This window comes from Manis javanica, chromosome 5 (genome assembly GCF_040802235.1).
Source record: "Manis javanica isolate MJ-LG chromosome 5, MJ_LKY, whole genome shotgun sequence".
NCBI classification, from domain to species: Eukaryota; Metazoa; Chordata; class Mammalia; order Pholidota; family Manidae; genus Manis; species Manis javanica.
The window spans coordinates 110892545-110913030 of NC_133160.1; the positions used below are offsets into that span (position 1 = coordinate 110892545).

The 20486-nt window shown below is 40.4% G+C and overlaps 1 protein-coding gene across 5 annotated transcripts in view; it reads right to left on the reverse strand.

Moving 5' to 3' along the window:
- FRAS1 (Fraser extracellular matrix complex subunit 1) overlaps nucleotides 1–20486 on the reverse strand; it is a 445842-nt gene that overhangs the window by 144491 nt on the left and 280865 nt on the right. For 4 of the 5 annotated variants that reach the window (XM_073237418.1, XM_073237416.1, XM_073237415.1 and 1 more), the window contains 7 exons: nucleotides 17813–17965; nucleotides 17424–17570; nucleotides 12021–12167; nucleotides 9271–9411; nucleotides 8170–8310; nucleotides 6539–6679; nucleotides 1686–1956 (listed from right to left, as the gene is read on the reverse strand). In XM_073237418.1, coding sequence (XP_073093519.1) covers nucleotides 1686–1956; nucleotides 6539–6679; nucleotides 8170–8310; nucleotides 9271–9411; nucleotides 12021–12167; nucleotides 17424–17570; nucleotides 17813–17965 — 1141 coding nt within the window. The remainder of the gene's footprint in view (nucleotides 1–1685; nucleotides 1957–6538; nucleotides 6680–8169; nucleotides 8311–9270; nucleotides 9412–12020; nucleotides 12168–17423; nucleotides 17571–17812; nucleotides 17966–20486) is intronic. The other variant, XM_073237419.1, reaches the window with a different exon arrangement.

Here is a 20486-nt window from a genome sequence, read left to right on the forward strand (position 1 = left end):
CTATGTGGCACTTGCCCCTTTTGCTTTTCTAACATTCCAAGACAGTTAATTTCCCTTTTTCATGAGTTTCTAACTACCTTGTTTTATTATTATCATTCTTTCTTTTGTTTAAATTTTTACATGAGGAAAATCCAACACCAAACTGGGCACCAAGACATAAAAAGGGGACTGAGAGAATCCCCTGTGAAATAGTGGCCATTCTTTGCCCCATTGAGGGCTGCAAAGCTGACTCTGGAAAAAAACAGGTGGTGAGAAATTAAAGGGCTTAATAGACAAGAGAGTTAACCTTGGTTGTCTACAGAGTTTTATATACCTTACACATTTTTCACAAGTATTTCAAGGCAAATGATTACAGGTACGGAGCTGTGTGTGTATAATATAAAGCCGCTGTACTTGAGGCAGAATGAATGCAGGGGATGGAACACACCCTTGAAGAGTGATTCTATGGTGTCAGACACCAGAGTGTGAAGTGCCATCACCGTGGCAACATTTCTCTATGCAATGACCTTTGGCCCTTCAAGGATGGAAGCATGCCAATTATTTGTAGTATTATCCAGGAGGCAGAAATCATAGTCGCTAAAGGCCTGTGCCTTGGAATCAGAGAGCCTGGCACTGGCATCTCAGCTCTGCACCCACAGGCTGTGAGGCCTTGGGCAAGACTACTCATCACTCTCAAGGCCTCAGTTTCTCTATCTGTAGTCTGGCAACATGAATAAACATAATTCACATAAAGTGCTTAACACAATACCTGGGTCATGGTTGGCACTCAGTAAACATTAGTTGTTCCTGTTCCTATGAGATGATCTTCCAAGGTTACTAGATCACCAGCTCTGAACTACAATGGGGATAACTGTAGTTGACCATCTACTTTTCTACCCACCTGTCTCCCAAATCTCTCAAGTTTAGTAGTGACAGTAGAAGATATTCACTGTGTTCTTATCACTGTCCTGTGGGTTTCAATTCTTGGTTTACATATATAGTTTACTCTGAATTATCTGCACTAATGAAACAGAACAGGGTGAAGGATAATCCAGGAGACTAATCTTTAGGGTACATCCTCTAATTGCTGTTTAGTAGATTTACTCTGCTAATTATATGGCTTTATTGCTTGGGTTGGTGTTAACACCCAACTGCATCCCTGAAGTGTATGTATGTCAGCTGGGGTGGAAAAGACAGCCAAAACTGTATGCTAGGCATCAGAGGAAAATTGGCACAGGCCTAAAAATTAACCACACTTAATCCCATAAACTGGATAATAAAAAGTTAACTGCAACTCCTTCCTTCCAACTCTGAAATTCTAGGAACCATACAACACCTTGCAAAGTATGTACTCCATCTCTAGTCATCCCCACTCCCAATAAATTACCCTAATGTTGAAGAAGCAGCTGTAGCATCTGGGTAGGTAACTGGTTTTGTTTCTGCTGGGCTTAGAAGTTGGGTAATTGTACTAGGAACTTTTCCGTCACATCAGAGAATTACCCATAATTATGTGACAAAATGAAAATGTCCCTAACAAAATCACACCCTCTAAGCAATCAGTGAAGTGATGACAGGCAGCTGAAAGCATGTGGTATTTGTGGAGTCTCGATCTTCCCCAGAGACAAGGGACAGCTATGGAGAGGTGGGAGGGGGCACAGAGCACTGACGGAAGGAGGGAGGAGGAAAACAGCAGAACACCAAGTCACCTGGGTTTTTCTTTGCTGTGCACAAAACGCACTTTTTTCTCGTTTACATCTTCCCAACTAAAACGGCCTGCCTTGTCGAGCTGAACCTCTTTTCCATCCTTTGAGAGCACTAGCTGACCATTGGTGGGAGTGCTCATAACGTGAAACAGAAGCTCGTCAACCCTGCTGTCCTGGTCGTGGACATTCAGGAGGGAAAAATCCAGGGGCTTCATTGAACCAATTGCAAGAGTGAGGGAGCCATTCACATGAAGACTGGGAGTGTGTATGTTGTCTGAAAAACACATGAATCCAAAGGTCAGACTTAATACATTCATGAATTAGATTTTTTTTTTTTAAAGAAATAGGCTTGTAATGTTCATTCAGAGCTGCAACGATGAGACTCTAGGCTACTGTACACATAAGCCTCATAATCCAGTGGTTCTCACCTTGGATGCACATGAGAATAACACAGGATCTCAATGTTAAACCACAAAACTCCTAGAAAAAAATATAGGAGACCTTTGTGATCTTGAATTAGCCAGTACCTTCTTAGGTATGACACAAAATGCACAAGTATAAAGAGAAAAAATAGATAAGCTGGATGTAATTAAAATTAAAAACTTTCACACTCCAAAGGACACCAGCAAGAAAGTGAAAAGACAATTTGCAGAATGAAAGAAAATATGTGCAAATCACATATCTTAAAAGGGACTTGTATCCAAAATATAAAAAGGACTCTTAACAGCTCAGTAAAAGATAAATAACCCAATTCAAAAACAGGCAAAAAATTTGAATAGATATTTCTCCAAACAAGATATACAAAAAGCCAATAAGCATATGAAAAGGTGCTCAACATTGTTAGTCATCAGGGACATGCAAATCAAAACCACTATGTGATACCACTTCCCACCCAGTAAGAACAATAAGAAGTATTCCTGAGGATGTGGTAAAATTGGAAACCTCATGCATTGTTGGTGGGAATGTAAAATGGTACAGTTGCTTGGGAAAGCAATCTGATGGTTACTCAAATAATTAAACATAGAGCTACCATATGACCCAGCAATTCTACTCCTAGACATATACCCAAGAGAAATGAAAACATATGTCCACACAAATTTATACACAAATAGTCACAACAGTGTTATTCTTAATAGCCAAAAGGTGGAAACAACCCAAATGTCTATCAACTGATGAATGAGTAAACAAGTTGTGGTACACCTATACAATGGAATATTATTCAACCATAAAAAGAAGTGATGTACTGACACGTGTTCCATGGAGGAACCTTGACAATACCATGCCAGGTGAAAGAAACCAGACCTAAAAGGCCACATACTGTGTGATTACACTTATTTATTGGCACTAAAACAGGCACAAATATTAGAATAGGCAAATCCATACAGAGAGAAAGTAGATTAATAGTTGCCAGGGGGTGGGGTAGGAGACAGTGGGGAGAGACTGTAATAGTTTTTGGATTTCTTTTTAGGGTGATTAAATGACCTATAATTAGATTAGCTGTGACGGTTGCATAACTTTATGAATATACTAAAAAACACTGAATTGTATACTTTAAAGGATGAATTCTATGGAATGTGAATTTTATCTCAACAATAATAACAATAAAGAATCATATAGGGATCTTTTAAAACAGTACTGACACTTGGGTTCCACCATCAGAGACTCTGACTTAGCTGTTTTACAGCAGGACCTCAGTGATTTTACAAACACCTCAGGTAATCCTAAGGGGATGCCAGATTTGAGAACTACAGTCCTATCCTAATACATCAATCACATCTGACCATCAGACCAAGGGGAAGAAATGAGGCAAGGGTCTGATACAATTTGCTAGAACAGTACCAGTTAATCTATAATGAAGTAGGATTATCAGTGGCTTCTATTCAGATTTCACATGAAATACATACACTGTGTTATAAAATTTTACTATCTCTGTGCACAGTTAACATCTCATGGATGAAATAGGATTTCTGGCCATGATATGGAATCATTTCATCACTGGCAAGTTGTTTGTCCTGGACTTAATCGGTAGTGTTCCCTTTTACAAGTAGATCAGACAAGACAATTTGGGAATGCCAAGTTTCAGGGGGACTAATTCTACTGTAAGATTACTCTAATGAAAGTGGAATTCATTTTCACAAGTTAACTAATATTCTGTCCCAGGAAGAGGAAGCTGACTCTCAAGAACTTGGAGTTTACAGAAGGATCTCAAAAAAATAGACCAAAGATATTTTCCCCCATGGTAAGTTTTAATATCTTCAGAGGTCAGAAATATAGAATCAGGAAATATGATTGAAAAAGTAATATTTTTTAAAATGCAGGTGTTAAAGTATGCCTCATGTAATTGATGAAGGACACTCAAAAGCCAGGGAATACTCATCTATAACTCTCAAGCTTCATTCACCTATAAAACTTTAGGGGTTCAATATTAAGAATGAATTTAAATCTGATTCTCTTTGTTGTTTAAGAAGTGTCCATTGATGTGTTGGATAAGATCAGCAATAGTTCCTTAACCTGGAACCTCATTTTAAATCACAAACAGTAGCTTGAAATCCATTGCTGTAAATGTGTGGCTCTAATGGGACAGGCTCATCACAGTACCTGTTATTTATTTGTAATTTATCTCCAGTGTATTCATAAAGGATGCACCATTGAACCTTGGCATAATTAGCTCTGCAAATTACAAATATAAATAAATTATATGTATAAGTATCTATATAATTTTCTACAACATGGCTATACTTCAGGAACATAACCAAGTTTTATACCACATTTCTGATCTGACTGTTATGACTTCCAAAGCACATGTTGCTCCAAGGAGGTGAACCTGTACTCTGAAAACTAAAAGACAATAACAAAAGAAACTGAAGAAGACACAAATAAATGGAAATCTATCCAATGATCCTGGATAGGAAAAATTAATATTGTCAAAATGGCCATCCTGCCCAAAACAATTTACATATTCAATGCAATCCACATCAAAATACCAATGGCATTTTTCAATGAACTAGATCAAGTAATCCTAAAATTCATACAGAACCAAAAAAGAAACCCAGAATAACCAAAGCAATCTTGAGAAAGAAGAACGATGCTGGGGGTATTCTGCTCCCTGACTTCAAGCTATACTACAAAGCTACAGCAATCAAAACAGTATGGTACTGGAACAAGTACAGACCCATAGGTCAATGGAATAGAATAGAGAGCAGATATAAAGCCATGTATATATGGTCAATCAATAAATGATAGAAGAGTCATGAATATACAACAGGGAAAAGAGAGTCTCTTCAATAACTGGATTTGGGAAAACTAAACAGCCACATGCAAGAGAATGAAACTGGATTACTATCTAACATCATACACAAAAGTAAATTCTAAATGAATTAAAGACCAAATATAAGACATGAAACCATAAAACTCTTAGAAGAAAACATGAGCAAAAATCTCTCGAGCACAAGCATGAGCAATTTTTTCTGAACACATCTTCCCAGGCAAAGGAAACAAAATAAAAAATGAACAAGTGGAACTACATCAAACTAAAAAGCTTCTACATCATCCATAGAACAAAAAGACAACCTACAGTATGGGAGAATATATTTGTAATGATTTATCTGATAAGGGTGTTTAACACCAAATATATGAAGAACTCATATACCTCAACACCAAAAAAAAAAACAAATAACCCAATTAAAAAATGAGTGGAATACCCAAACAGACATTTTTCCAAAGAAGAAATACAGAAGGCCAACAGGCACATGAAAAGATGCTCCACATCAGTAATTATCGTGGAAATGCAAATCAAAACCACAATGAGATATTACCTTACACAGTCAGAATGGCCACTATCCAAAAGACAAGATATAGCAAGTGTTGACAAGGATGTGGAGAAAAGGGAAAACCTTCTACACTGTTGGTGGGAATGTAAAGTGGTGCAGCCATTATGGAAAACAGTATGGAGGTTCCTCAAAAAACTACATACAGAAATACCACGTGATCCAGTAATCTCATTTCTAGGAATTTACCTAAAGAAACAAAATCTCTTATTTGAAAAGATATATGCACCCCTATGTTTACTACTGCATTATTTACAATAGCCAATATATGGAAGCAACCAAAATGTCTATCAGTAGCTGAATGGATAAGGAAAATATGGTACACATACACAATGGAATATTATTTGGCCATAAAAAAGAAAGAAATGCTGACATTTGGAACAACATAGATAGACCTAGATGGTATTATGTAAAGTGAAATAAGCCAGGCAAAGGAAGACAAATACCATATGATTTCACTTATATGTGGAATCTCAAAACAAAATAAAATGAACAAAACAGTAGTAACTCATAGATACTGAGAAATGACTGGTGGTTACCACAGGATGGGCTGGGGTGGGGGTGGGTAGGTGAGGAGGATAAAGAGGCACAAAACCTCAATCATAATATAAGTTGGTCATGGGGATGAAAGTACAGCATAGAGATATAGTCAATAGCTCTGTAACATCTTTCTATGTTGACAGATGGTAACTATACTTGTTGGGGTGAGGATTTAATAATACATGTAACTGCTGAATCACTGTGTTGTACACTTGAAACCAGTATAATATTGTGTATCAACTATACTTCAATAAAAAGTAAATTTAAAAAAAGCACAAGTTGTTTTTTTCCCTTCCAAAGATCTCAGAAGTTGTTTTCCCAGATTTCTGTGTTCTATAAACAGTCCCTATTCCTCAGCAGCAGCAGAGGTTTCCCCAGCATAGGACTCCCACATTTCACACCACACAAACCAATTGTATCTGCAGGCTCAGCCTGTGCACAAAGAAACTGCAGGTGAATTCACCAGACCACCACAGAAGAAGCACTTACCAGCACATGTTTCATTGGAGGAGTGGACAGAGAAGCCGGAAACACAGCTGGAAATGCAAAGGCCCTTCTTCAGAAGGAACCCATGGTCACAGAGGTGACACTGGTCCCAGTGGCTGCACTGTGAGCACGCCTGAGGGCAGGCTATCAAAGAGAGGACACACCAACTAAGGCACACAAAGGCACAGACACTCGGAGGGTCCCCAGTAACAGAGGAATGAGGAGGGAGAACATACCCACGTGACCACCAACTGCAGCAAGAGAGAACCCCACAGAATTTCACAGGGAGCAGATCCACCCTCGAAGAGAAGTGAACAGAGAGGGGCACTCGCTCTACGTGCTGTGATCTGAAAACGTTGCACATAACTGGAGTGTTTAAAAAGTTAACCGTATTGACTTGTAAGGGAAGCAGTGTATACTGATTAAGAGCAAAGGTCCTTTCTGAGACCATTCCTCCTCTACCACCTACCAGCTGTCGACCTTGGGCAAATTCCTTCAACAATCTGTGCTGCAATTTTCTCATCTTAAAAATGCAGATACTAATGGCACCTAATGCAAATAATTGCTCAGAGGATTGCATGTGTTATAATGTGAAGTGAGTAGAACAGTGCTTGGCACAACAAAAGGGCTCAATGGCTCCACACTATCACTGTTACTCTTATTATTATTAATTTTAAAATTATTATTATTATTTTAAATGCACAAGTAGAACAAACTATTTAAATGACCATAGGATCATTTCTTTGGGTCAAGCTAATAATCTTGTATAAATTGAGTGTTCACTGCCTAATTTTTCTGCTTCCTTTGTTGAGGTTTTGTTATAGGGAGGCAGCATAGTAGAGTTTAAAGGCCCCTGGATTGGAATTAGAAATCTGGGGTTTAAAACTGATTCTGTGTTGCCCTCGTTAATACTTTCAAGCCTCTTTTTTTTTCTGTTCACTTGTAAAACAGAACTCATATGTCTGCTATATCTTACCAAGTCATTGTGAACATTAAACGAGATAATACAGAAAGAGAGAATTAGGTGTAATGTAAATGCTTTGCCCTTGTAATGGTATTATTATTAAATATCAGGTATTCTTTAAAGTGGGGCACCAAGTTTTGATAGAAATGATGAAAACTGAGGAAACTTGTGGATTATTTAATGGACAAGGAGATTAAGACTTTGGATTTAGCTTTAGTTTAACAATAAAAGTTCAGTGTGTCTTACTAAGTTGTCCCCAGAAAGCCTACTCTTCAAGGATATTATTATGCCAATATCAGGGTGACCAGTAATTTAGTCTACACACTGAAAATTCTGTGCCCATATCTATAGGACTGATCCACTCTTAATGGATACCTTACCTTAGTTCAATGTAAGTCTTACGTTCCATAAAATAATTGACTTTGTTTCCATAAAGACCTTTAGGGACAATATTGACTTGTGCAACAGAATTACTGGCTTGTACTTCTAAATTCTATTTTCCCAGCAATTGGCAGATGTGCATGGGAAGCTATCAATTACTTAGGCCAAGCTCCCTGGGTTTGCATTCTGCTTCTAATTCAGATTCTCCCTGGTGACCTGAGAATTAGCACATAGGATTTACTTGCTGCTTTAATTTTTTCCAAAGAACTCAGCACTGGCTCCAAGTTACCTGTGCATTTGTGACTTGCATGATCTGCAAAGTACCCCTTCCCACACTCCTGGACACACTGGGCTTCCAATAGGAGAAATGGCTCTTCACAGTGAGTGCACTCATGGGGACCTTGGCACTGGAGACAGTGGCTGTCGCAGCCTGAAAGACAAAAGTCCAGTCCACAGGGATGTGAGTGGCTCCTGGCCCACGTGGTAAGGCAACATTAGATGCCAAGCAGCAATACAAGCTGGCGTGCTGGGCAAAGCAGAAGGCTAGCAGTCAAGGAGCCAGGCTTCTGGTGTGGCTGCCGTACTTACCAGCTAGGTGATTTAGGATTTGAGACTCAACTTCTTTGAGCCTCAGTGCTCTCTCCTATAAAATGGAAGTGGACATACTATCCTACCTGGCTCCCTGAGTAAAGATCAAGTTAAATAATGAAAAGATAAGGCAAGCTGGAAATGGGTATTAGCTGTTATTATTATTATTAAATTGTCCTTGGCTCTCTGTACAGCTTCACCAAGGTGTCAGTCTTTCCTGACTCACCCAGTCAGTTACCAGCATATCCTAAGAATGCTCCCAGGAATGCTGTCTGTGCACTTCAGGTGGGTATTTCAGGGTCTGAAGATTTTGTGGTATTAAATCAAGGCTGAAGGGGGATTTGGGACCAAGAAAGGAACTGCTGAGATATCAGGTATATGCAAGGTTGTGGGGGCATATACTGGAACAATATGGTCTTTCCATGTACTCAAATGACCAGAGCCCACAAACCTCCCCATCAGGAACATTTAAGGAAATCCAAAAGCTTAAGAAATCCAAATGTTTAATATTCAATGTTTAAGGAAATCCAAATGTACTGGTCAAAACATACTGCTTTGCATGGCTGCCATATAGCCACAAGATTCCCATACTGACCTCAAATGTTAGCAAATGTTGTACTTGAGCATGGGAGAAGGAAAGAAGGGATATTCTTATTATAACAAAGAAATGCTATTCGGAAAGAAACCAGAAATTAGATAAAAAGCCAGAAAAGAAACTTGCCACAAGTTCCTTCTCAGAACAGTAAAAATCAGAGGAGGCTGATGCATGGGTGAGCACAGAGCAGGGGCTTCAGCCACTTACTTTTGCAGAAGCCCAGGTCCCTGTAAAATGATGGTGAGCACTGCTCCACACAGGCGCCATCCTGGAGAACGTAGCCATCCATGCACTGCAGGCAGTCTGTCCTCAGAGGCCCGCTGCATGCATTGCAACTCCAGTCACACTCTAGAAAGAAAGTCTACATTAGATCACCTTTCTTCCTGTCCACCCTCAGTCCCAGAGACTCATTTATGAGGACACTGACTGCAGCTGCAAGGGGTAAAGTGAGGCTAACATAAGAGATGTCAGATTAAGTGAGCTCTTATGAGGTTTCTGCTTGTAGTAGTCTGAACACCTCCCTGAGGTTTAGTGTTTCCTAATTAGGTTAGACATGGCATGCACAAGAGTCCCTCCATGCTCGTGCAGAGCCTGCTTGTCATTGGGGCTGCCAGGGAGGCAGATCAATTTGATCTTCCATGTGCCGCAGACTTCTTTATACTTGTGCTACTGTGTCTTCATGCAAAGCCTGCTACAGGGAGTGGCCAATCTGCTTCCACCAACCTAATCTGGACCTCTTCCAGATGTTTCACAGGTGGCAGGATATCAGAGACTCAACTAAGAGTTCATCTGCTGCCTCCACTGATACCAGCTGCATGAAGCTACCTCTCAAACACTGGGGGTTGACAAACATGACAGCAAGAACCAGTGATGCTACAAGTTAATGGGACTAAAGGAGCTGTTCAGAAAGAAAGGGTGTACTGAAATAACTGAAGAGCAGTAGAGTGGACTCATTTACCTGGAGCTTCACCCACCAAGCACGCACAGGATGCACAGCCCTGGATGGTGCGCATCACATGGGCAGACCCTGTCTTCCAGGAATTTATGTTCTCATGGGTTCCAACCTTTGATGTACAGCCAAATAATCCAGGGAGATCATCAGAAATACAGATTATCAGGGTCAACAGGGGAAGTATTGAGTCAGTCTCAAGCACTGAGGCACAGGAACCCATTGCTTCTGCTACTGTTGTTTTGTTATTATTAGAGTTATTACTGGCACAGTCAGAAAACTCCTGTTTGCAAGGCAAAGCTCTAGCTGGTAGGTCTGCCCTTCATGCATGGGCGATGGACAAGGGGGCGTGGTGAAGCACTCAGGTTTTGAACCCAGGCAAGTCTGTATCCAAGTCCTGGCTTTTTAGTGGCATGTCTTACACACCTTCCTTAAACTTTTTGAGCCTCGACTCTTCATTTATAAAACAGGGATAAGAATAGTCCCTGTCTTGTGAGACTACGGTGAAGAGGAAATGAAATAATGAATGTAAAGAAGTTAACCCAGTGCCTGACACATAGTAACAGCTTAATAAATGTTTGCTGCTGCACTGTTTTTCTTAGAGAACATATCTCCCCACATATCTCCCCTTAGTACTGCCTCATCGCCACCCTCCCTTCCCCCTAAGAAGTTGGGGAAACCTCTCATTAGTCACCTTTCTCTCTTCCTTGATGCAATATTTTTAAGTCCCAAAGAAGCAGGTAAATGTGAAAGATAATACACGTGTTTCCAGGAAGATTTATGAAGTTAATCTCACTCATTTATTTGGGTGAATCAGACCTGAGGGAGAATGACTAAAACAGAGCCTTGAAAACTGTCAGCACAGTTACAAAATCACTTACAACAGGGAGGATTTGTGATGATCTTGTTTTTCACCACAAACTGACAACCACTGCTTAGAAGGGAAAAAAAACAGCAAAGCTTCTGTGGTCTTGAGTACAAGCAGACCACCTACATGCATAACCAAGTAGAATTTCTTGGAATGGAATGTGTACAATTTTGCAAAGCTTTAATGCATCCCAAGTTTACTTGACACATGTTTGACCTCCATATCTGAGCACAGCTTCGCTGGCAGAACTGGTGAGATGGGGAAACATGGAATCGAGGAATAGAGCAGGGAAATGGAATAGGAACACGGAAAACCCATTCTTCAACTGTTTTTCTCCTTGCTGAACACTGCCATTCAAAGAGCAGGAGACCCAAGAATTCCAACCATTGGAGAACAAGGAAAAAGCATTCGGTTTTTGACATTACCTCCTTACAAACTCCTTGAGCACAGGGATTGTGTCTTCAGTCCTTTAAGTACATTGAGCAGAGATGAACAGATCAGAAACAACTCCTGTCCTCATTAAGCTTAGAGTAAAACAATCTAGAGTTGTACTTCCAAGCGCTTATAGGGCCCAGGAAGGTAGTACAGATTTTTGAAATAGGACTAGTGTGGTAGAATAGGGAATGAAGGGGACTCTGGGGACCTGAAGAGATCATACTTCAGCCAATGGAAGTAACAGATGGTCATCTCCAACCTACTGCTGCACTGTGGAAATGTACATCCCATATTGCTGGACCTCCTGGCTTTTTCAAAAAGAAACATAATCTCAATTTTTGTATGTGAGGTCAGCTGATTTTTAAAAGGCAAATAATTACAAATTTAAAACATTGGAATATTAGGTAGGCCAAAAAAAATGCATATTGGACCAAATATAACCTGAGTGTTTCCAGTTTGCCACCTCTGGTCTAGTCACCAACACCTGGCACAATGTCTGACACATAGGAGGTGCTCAAAGATATCTGCTTCGTAAACAAATCAGTGGCTTAATGAATAAATGCATGCATAATGTCTTCTTGACTTTCAGAGAGAGTCAAAACATATGATGACAGTATTTTCCCAATGGGGGAACTGGATATCTATAGGAAAGGGGCAACACTGAGTAAAAGAATCGCTGTACAATTCTGGAAGAGCTTTATTTACCTTTGCATGTCTTGGTGGAGAAGTCAAGATAGTGCTGTGGGGCACAGGTCTCATACTGACATTCCCCAAAGAGCAGGACCTTGTTTGGGTCTCGGCAGGAGGTACAGCTGGCCTGAGAATCACAGCTGCTACAATGGGCATTGCATGCTGAGCAGAGAGGAGAAGAAAATGACCAGATGATTAGAACTAGCACTGATCAAGCCTAGACAGATACCACAAAGGAATAAAGGCTTGCGACAAACTGTTTTTAATTTTGGCTCGTAACTCTCCCCTGTGATCAATGTAAACAGAAAATGTTGATCTTATTTTCCAAAGTAAAAATGGGTAGTTTTATTTTCCAGAGAAGATAAATTATAAACCCAAGAATGGAAAACTTATACCTAAATTGCCTGTGATTTAGCAACAGAATTTATATTTATCCCAGGATCTCTGGAATAATAGTCCAGAATTTTATTTAAACCTTACTTCTTAAAAATCAATTCTGCTATAGTTCATGATGTAGGTTCAGACTTTTGTGTGATGCTGAGATTAAAATGAAGCATCAGCTTTATTGTGGAGCTCAGGAAATTCCACATTTTAAAGGACTTAAAGGTGACCTAGCTTATTGATTTGCCCAGTTGTAATTCTTAGCAGTCACTTAATTCAGACATTCAGGAATGATCCCCAAATCTGCTCACACTTCCATTTTCCTTACTTTAACAACTAGCCCTTTCTCCATCTACTCACTTATTCATGTTAGAAACCTTGGAGTCTGTCTGTTTAACACCTCCTGTTCTCTCACACCTAATCCAATCATTCATTCGATCCTATTTATACATAATTCTCTTCTGTATGATTCTCAGAACTTGCTGCTTTTCTCCATATCCCCAAATGCCAACACATCCACTCCATCTCCATCTCCTACTGGATTACCATCATAGTCTCCTAACTAGTTTCCTGATATTCAGTTTGACCTCCTTGCATTTTATTTTCCATGTATTCACAAGAGAGATTTTTAAAATTCATCCTGCTCAGGTTTCAGAGGACAACATTCATCTACAAACACATCTTTCTTCAATACTGAAAAATTTCCAGCCTTCATTTCTGCAAATATTGCTCCTCCTCATTCCCTCCATTCTTTCCACAAGAAATCTTAATACGCATATTTGAATCCTCTCAATATAACCTTCAAGTCCCTTATCTTGAACTCTTATTCATCTTCAGTCTCTTCTTTAAGAAGGCCTTCCCTGACTCTCCTGTCTAGAACAGATCTCTCAGCTACTGCTCACATGGTACCCTAGACATTTCATTCATTCTATCCATAACAATTTTTATTTAAGCAATTATTTAACAACTTTAAGTTGTAAGCTTCATGAAAGCAAAGACCAGGTTCATTTTGTTCCTTGAAATAGTCCCCCGCACCTATCATATTATAGGTGTTCAATAAACACTTGCTAATAAATGAAAGAAGCCAGATACTGTAACCATATAATAATCAAGCACTAGCATCCCTGACTCATTCTGAAATCTTCTCTATGTCAGAGGAAAAATCTAGAGAGTGATCATGAGAGCCTTAGATCTATAGAGTATCAAAGCATGTAGCATAGTGCAGGAAAATTATCTCCCTGAAAATACAAAGTCCTCATTTCACCTACAAGAAATACCATTGGTATAAAATATTCATTAGAATGTGTACATTGGTAATTAAAGGTCCTAGGAAAATCTAGACTGGATTTTCAAATACTTTGAAAATAATTAGAAAAGACTATTTTAATTTTTGGAAACTTGCATGAAACTATTTAACCCCTTTTTTTGGTGAGGATTTCTACCCATGGTGTACCTTAACATGGGCAAAGGATTTGACAAACATCCCCAAAATTAACTTGTGAATACAAAAATGGAATGGGGTCATAGTTGTAGGTAGATTGACAATGGTTGAAATACATAATCAAAAAACTACCAGTAACTTTTTGTACTTGGTAAAAGAAGTGCCTTTGTAGAGTACTATGATGAAGTCTTCATTTTTTACTTGATTGATACTGTTATTAATGACTTTAATGAAAACAAATCATGCAAATGATATTTAAATATGCCACATAAACTTACACAGGGTGAACACATAATTAAGTTTCACCAGCTCAAAGAACAACTCAAACTTATGTTAACCAGTTAGAGCAATAAACTAAAAGTAATCAGATGTGATAACCAAAACCATAAGTAAAGACCTAAATTTATATACCCAATTGCATAAGCCGAGAACACAGACCTGTTTAGACAGCAATTCCTATGAAAAATGATCTAAGCATTTTAGTTGATTAAAAACTTACTGAAAGTGTGATGTGGTTACTAATGAAACTATCATAATCTTAAATGGAAGAGCCTTCATGTAACTAATGTCAGCTGGACCCACCTTCTTGACCTGGAGCTGCAAAATGAGGCCCAAATGCCAGTTCCTTGGCCTGAGGAGACAGGTGAATGCTATCTTGGCTGCTAAGAGTTTCTTGTCATTTACTTCCTCAAGCTTCTGCCTGTCTCCATGCTCCTGACTCCTTCTATGCCACCTTCCATTCCCCACTGGTACCGCGAAGCATAATTCAGTCCCTTCAGTAACTTCCAAAAGAAATGGATTGGTGCCGAGCATTTTGAACTGTTAGGAGACTAGATAGAAGACTTGAAGGGATGCAGCAGTGTCTCCGAGAAGCAGGAGGCTCCCACCATTTCTATCTGGACTCTCATTCCTCTCTCATTGAACCCCTCACCCCTCTCCAAGGCAATGGTCTCACTCAGAGCAGTTCTGCGCATCCCAGGGCCCCGTGGGTACTAAGCTTCCATCTCCAAAGGAATGCGGGTAATGAGCATTTTCCCCATTTTATGATACTCAGACCACACAGGGTTTGTCCTACCGCAGTTGTGTTGGTGGACCCACATCTGGCGTGCCAGGTGCAGTTCTCTGAGATGGCTGACCCTGTGGAAAGTGCTGAGAGCACGGTGAAGCAGGTAGCAGGTGGCCCAGAAACCAGTGAGGGAAGCAGGGATGTACTTTAACCATTGCTCATGGGCAGAGAAGGGACCTCATGAACTATTAAGCCCATTCTCCCTCTGAAACCAGCAGCTGAGAGAGGGTCACCCATTTCTGCTTAAATACTCCACTGGCTCCACTTGTGTTTGAAGCAGAGAAGTCCAAGTAGGAAATGAGAGTTAAATGACCATTTCAAACTTTTGAAGGTAATCATGTGAATGAGGGAAGAGACTTATTCCACGTTGCTCCACAGGGAAGTTCTAGGGCTAATGAGAAAGACCTAACAACTAACCAATGACCACCCCCAGCAATGAACCTGGCCTCCCTCCCCTGCAGAGGCATATGGGGGTGTGAAGAAGAACCCTCTGCATTGGTACAAGGTTGGCTGGGCAGGCTGGCATTCTCTTCCTGGGCTCCAGGCACTATGGTTTCAAGTGCTGAGAAACTCATTTATCATTTCTTTTTTAAAGTTCCTGCCTCAACTGGTCACCCTTAAATTTTAGAGCTTAGTATATAATTTCTAAACATTTCTGTAACTAGAAACTGGACAGCTCTTTAGCTCTGACAGTCTTCTATAATATGGTTAATGCCTCACCTCAATACTGATTTTATTTCCTTAAGAACCCATTACTGCACAATGTCTAAAACTGTCAGGCCTATAATCATCCATGATCATGACTATTATAGAATGGGACATTGTTGATTATTTTTACATATGAGAAACTCCAATATCCCAATTTAGGGGCATGCTTTATTCAATCTTTAAAAAAATGAAACTAGACTTCAGCAAAGGACTAAAGCTAGGAGATTCTTACATTAACTAAAATGGTCTGTGAAATCCTATTTGCATGGTAGCATTGCAAATGCATTTGTGGAGAGATCACCCTGCACCAAGGCAAAAGCTTCCCAGAGGAGAAATATTTCAATGCAATGTATTTTTGTCATCTACACTCCATATAAGGGATTTTATTTTTTCTTTTGAACTTTTATTTCTGTGATACCACTGCTGTGAAGAACCTCATAAATCTAAGTCACTATTTTCCCATCAACAGTCTCTTGCTCTTGAACAGAGCACACAAGTATTTCATTTGTGTCTCTCATGTTACAGCATCTACAGATTCTAGCAGACAGTTGATATATATCAAGGAAAGTTTTTGTTACAAAAGTAAAGAAGCCTTTTCATTGGTTCAAAAGGATTTTTATCCCTAGTTTATCAACAGGTGGTGAAAAATGGTGAGTTCCATATAATGTCATTTCATCATTTCAAATGCAAATCCTTGCAAGCATCTCAACAAAATAACAGTAATTACCTAACAGTAATAAACTAACTCTATAAAGTAAAAATATCTTTAACTGCTTGATTTGCCTCTCATTCTAGATGATGACGATGATGACAACAATAACTAATCTATATGGAAAGCTTATTCTCTGCTAGGGTCTGTGCTAAGTGACAAAACATTAGACGTAGGTGCTATTCCATTCCCCTTGGATGGAAAAAGAACTGAAGCCTAGCGGCTAAGTCACTTGGTCAAGGTCACACAGCTAGCAAGTGGCAGTTAGGATCTGAACTTCAGTCACCTAACTCTAGGGCCCACTCTTACCACTACACTATAATTCTTTCAATGTAGTACTTCCTGGGACATAAAATTGAAATAGCAGCACTCTATTTGTTAACTATCATTTTCAAAATGAGAAAGGAAAGCAGAATTTTGTTTGCAAATTCTATAATTGAAATAAAATAAGTCACCTCAGCCTATCTCAAAAATGTTTCTTCATCTGTGAAGGATTTTCTATTTTTTTCTACTCAGATTTTCCCTTTCTCTAATTTATCCTCTTTGTGCCTGACTTGGATGATTAATCATATTTTGACTTCTTTGAGAAATAAGACATCTACACAAGTGATTCTCATTCAAGATAAAAAAAACCTACTATTTGGGCAGAAACTGAATGCTTTGTAGCATGTCAAGTCTTGTACACTGTCAGTATTCAACAAATACATATAGAAAACCAATTAAATCCAGGGAAGTACTTAGGTCACTGTCTACTAAAATGAGCTATACTCTCTGCTGAGGATCTTGGGAATGAGTTGCTGAGAGAAAGCATAAGAATGAAACAGGCTAATACTTCTGCTTTTTAAATGAGCTATCTAGAGAGCAGAGAGGTTAAATGGTCCAAGGTCACACAGCTGGTACTTGCAGAGGAGATTCCTAGGCTAGCACTTCTGATTAGGCTGGTATCTGAGCTACAATCTTCTAATGGTGCCCAGATGTCACTGTAGATTAATTTTCTTCCTTTTGTAAACAATAAAGGTTACCAGGTGAGAATATGGAAGCAAGAACTTCATATTTCTTTTGATGAACCCAGAAGGGCAGTAAAGGAGAGAAAGTTCATTTTAAAAAACTTACGCTGGCAAACATGGTTGTCATCGGGATAGTGCCTTGGGAAGCAGCTGGTGCTGCAGGTGCCGCGGTGGGACAGGGTGAGGCCGACACCACATGAGGAGCAGGAGGAGGGTCCTCTGCCCTGGCAAGTTCTGCAGGAGGAGTGACACTCTGCAAAGGGAAAAGGGACACAAATAGAGTCTATGAAGCCAAACCGTTTGAAGCAGCATCCCAAGAGCCATTAATAAAATCCCCGACACAAGAGCCTTGGCCAATATGGCTTACTGTGCCCATGTGCTGCCTGCCTCCTGCCTCTCTCAGGAGGTGCCGCCCAGATGGAAGCTGACGGTGGAGGTGCCGCCCAGATGGAAGCTCACGGACACCGTCAGCTCCTGTGTCCAGCACTTACTCACTTTTACAAGCTCCTCTCTCTGTGTAGTATCCAGAAGGGCAACTGGGAGCACAGTGGTCCCCTAGCAGCAGGTACCGGTCATTCTGGCACCTCAGACAGATGCTCCCAGGGCTGTGGAGATCAGCCACACAGTGCTGGCACAGAGGATGGCAGTCTGGAGAGGGCAGGGCAGCACAGAAAAGGCATGGATGATATGCACACCAAGTCTGATCAGAGGCAGAAGGGACTGTAACTGCCACTGCTAGGTCACAGCCAGCCAGAGAGCAGCTAAAAGGCACCATCTGTCAGAAAAGTAGAAGCTTGGGACCTGTACAAATTGTGTGTTTGATGTGTTTAGTAAATGGCCAGGCCCAGCACAGAAATTGAGTTTCATCCTCTTCCAACTGAACGACCTTCATATATGAGGGCAGCAAGTGAGATACTTGCTAGGGGCAAAGAGACAACTGTCAGACTAACAGCGACAGTATCACCAATACTATCAACATCTCCCCCAAGAGCTCCGGGAACCTTAGTGCAGGGCATCCCCCTTCACAGTGCTCAGTGCCCTCCACAGGGCGGCCTCTGGAGTCAGCATACCAGTCTCGCGTACTGCTATGGGGGGTCGGGGTTAGCAGAGAACTGGGTTGAGCTGGTGGAAAATTTTAGTCTTTAACTACAGGTAGAGTTATGAAGAAAAGTTATAAGTAGAAAAGTCCTTTTCTGACCCGATACGTAGTTCTCAGAAGCTCCATCATACCAGTTGTGATGAAAGCTAGAAGACAAATAATCTGGATGGCCAACACTGTCTCTTATTCTCCCCCAAATAATAGGCATCCTTTAATTAAAGAACTGGATAGTGTTCAGCTCCTGTTATAGATGAAAATGTCCTCTGCCCTCTTTTAAGTGGTAATTACCCTTCAAGTCCCATTTATCATCCTCCATCCCAAAGGTGGAAGAAAATCCACAAATCCTGAACTACCCACCATAATGAAAAAAGAGTAAAGACCTAGGTAAGAGAAGAAAAAGTTCTGGTTATACAATGTCTTGTTTCATCTCATAATCTTGTAGATATAGATTGTGATTTCTTGTAATATTTAGACTAATGAATCCTTATCTATAAAACAGAATGCCTGACCTCTGAAATCTGATAAAGCAGGTCCTTTATGCCCTCAGTGATATACTTGTCCTGCCCATGTGAGATGTGTCCCCTGCATTAGCAGATCTCAATCCCATATGCAGTATACACTCATCTACAGAAGTCTTTCTAGAACCTTTATAGCCACTCCAGAGGTTGAACCAAAAACATCCTCCTAAAAAATGCTGACTCTTCTAGCAACAGGCAAACTAACAGCCCCCTGACCTTTCTCTGAACTTGGGAGTTTCAAATTACAGGCAGTCTTTTGCCAACATTAGGAACAATTCTTGATCTCCTAAGAGCCAAATCAATCCTCATTATAGCCTTTCAGTAAATTATAAAGGAAATGATCACTGGATTGAGAAATATATGATAAGGAAGGTATTTCCCTCTGATGATTTCACACAATGCCAACCTTTTTGTTCTCTTTTTCCTGTGCCCCCCTCACAGTGCCAGGAGCAAAAGGGATTCAAAAAGCTTTGAAAGTTGCTGGAGCAAATGGAGGTAACTGTGTTTTATGATTACTTTAATGAGTGGGTACATGTACATATTAGGATTAGAAACCTGGGAAGCATTACTGACTCAAGGCTCCATTATTTGAAAAGCCATGGCCTCTTCCTCTTTCAAACAAGTGCTTACACAGAGTTCTGGGCTCAGGCATGCATTAACAAGACCTGCGGGTGTTCAGTGGTCTAAAAACTAGTTGCATCTAACTGAAGCTTTCTCTAGTGTGCAATTAGAGAAATGAAAAGGGGGATGCTTTGAAGAGAAAGAAAGCAGATCTCTGGAGTATTCTGTGGGTATAATAAATAAATATTTATGGATTTGTCTGCTCTTGTGGGGCTCTCTAGAAACTGTTTAAATGAGGAGTGTAATGTGTATTAATCAGTTCTCAAGGCGTGTAAACCTAGGTTATGGGCATTCCTTCTCACTCTCATGGCAGCTGCTCCTATAAACCCTCCCTCTCCCCTCTGGGGACCACTGCCACCCTGCCCCCAGGCTTCCACCTCCTTCCACAGTGTCTCATCCTCTACTTCATTCAGCTCATCAAGTTCGAGCACCTTCGATATTTTTCAAACATCTTTCTGACCCATCTTTCTTTCATTTCTTCTCCCCTCTCAGGATGAAATGGCTAATTCCTCTATGCACATCTTTAATCTGATTTTCAGCATTATTTGAACCTTACTTCAACATGATTGAATCTTTTACCCCCTCTTTTCACCCTTGACTTCGACCTCCAAACACACATTACTACACCACCCCCACAAAAGCTTTCCTCTACATCAGCCCCGCCTCTTGCTTTCCCTTCACCATCCACCTTCCTTGCCCCTAATTCCTCACCTCACTGCCTTCAGCTTCCACAATTCTACTGTGGTATTGCCTTGACAAGGTCTCTGACTGCCTCTTGATCCAAATCTCTGGACTTCTCTGCCTCCCAACCTGCCTGAAATCTCTGCAGCACACACTTTGGACCTCACCCCCACCCCCACCCCTCCTCCATGACTTCCTGCCCCCTTTGCATGCTTTATCCTAAGCTCCTCTTAACTGGACCCTTTCCTCT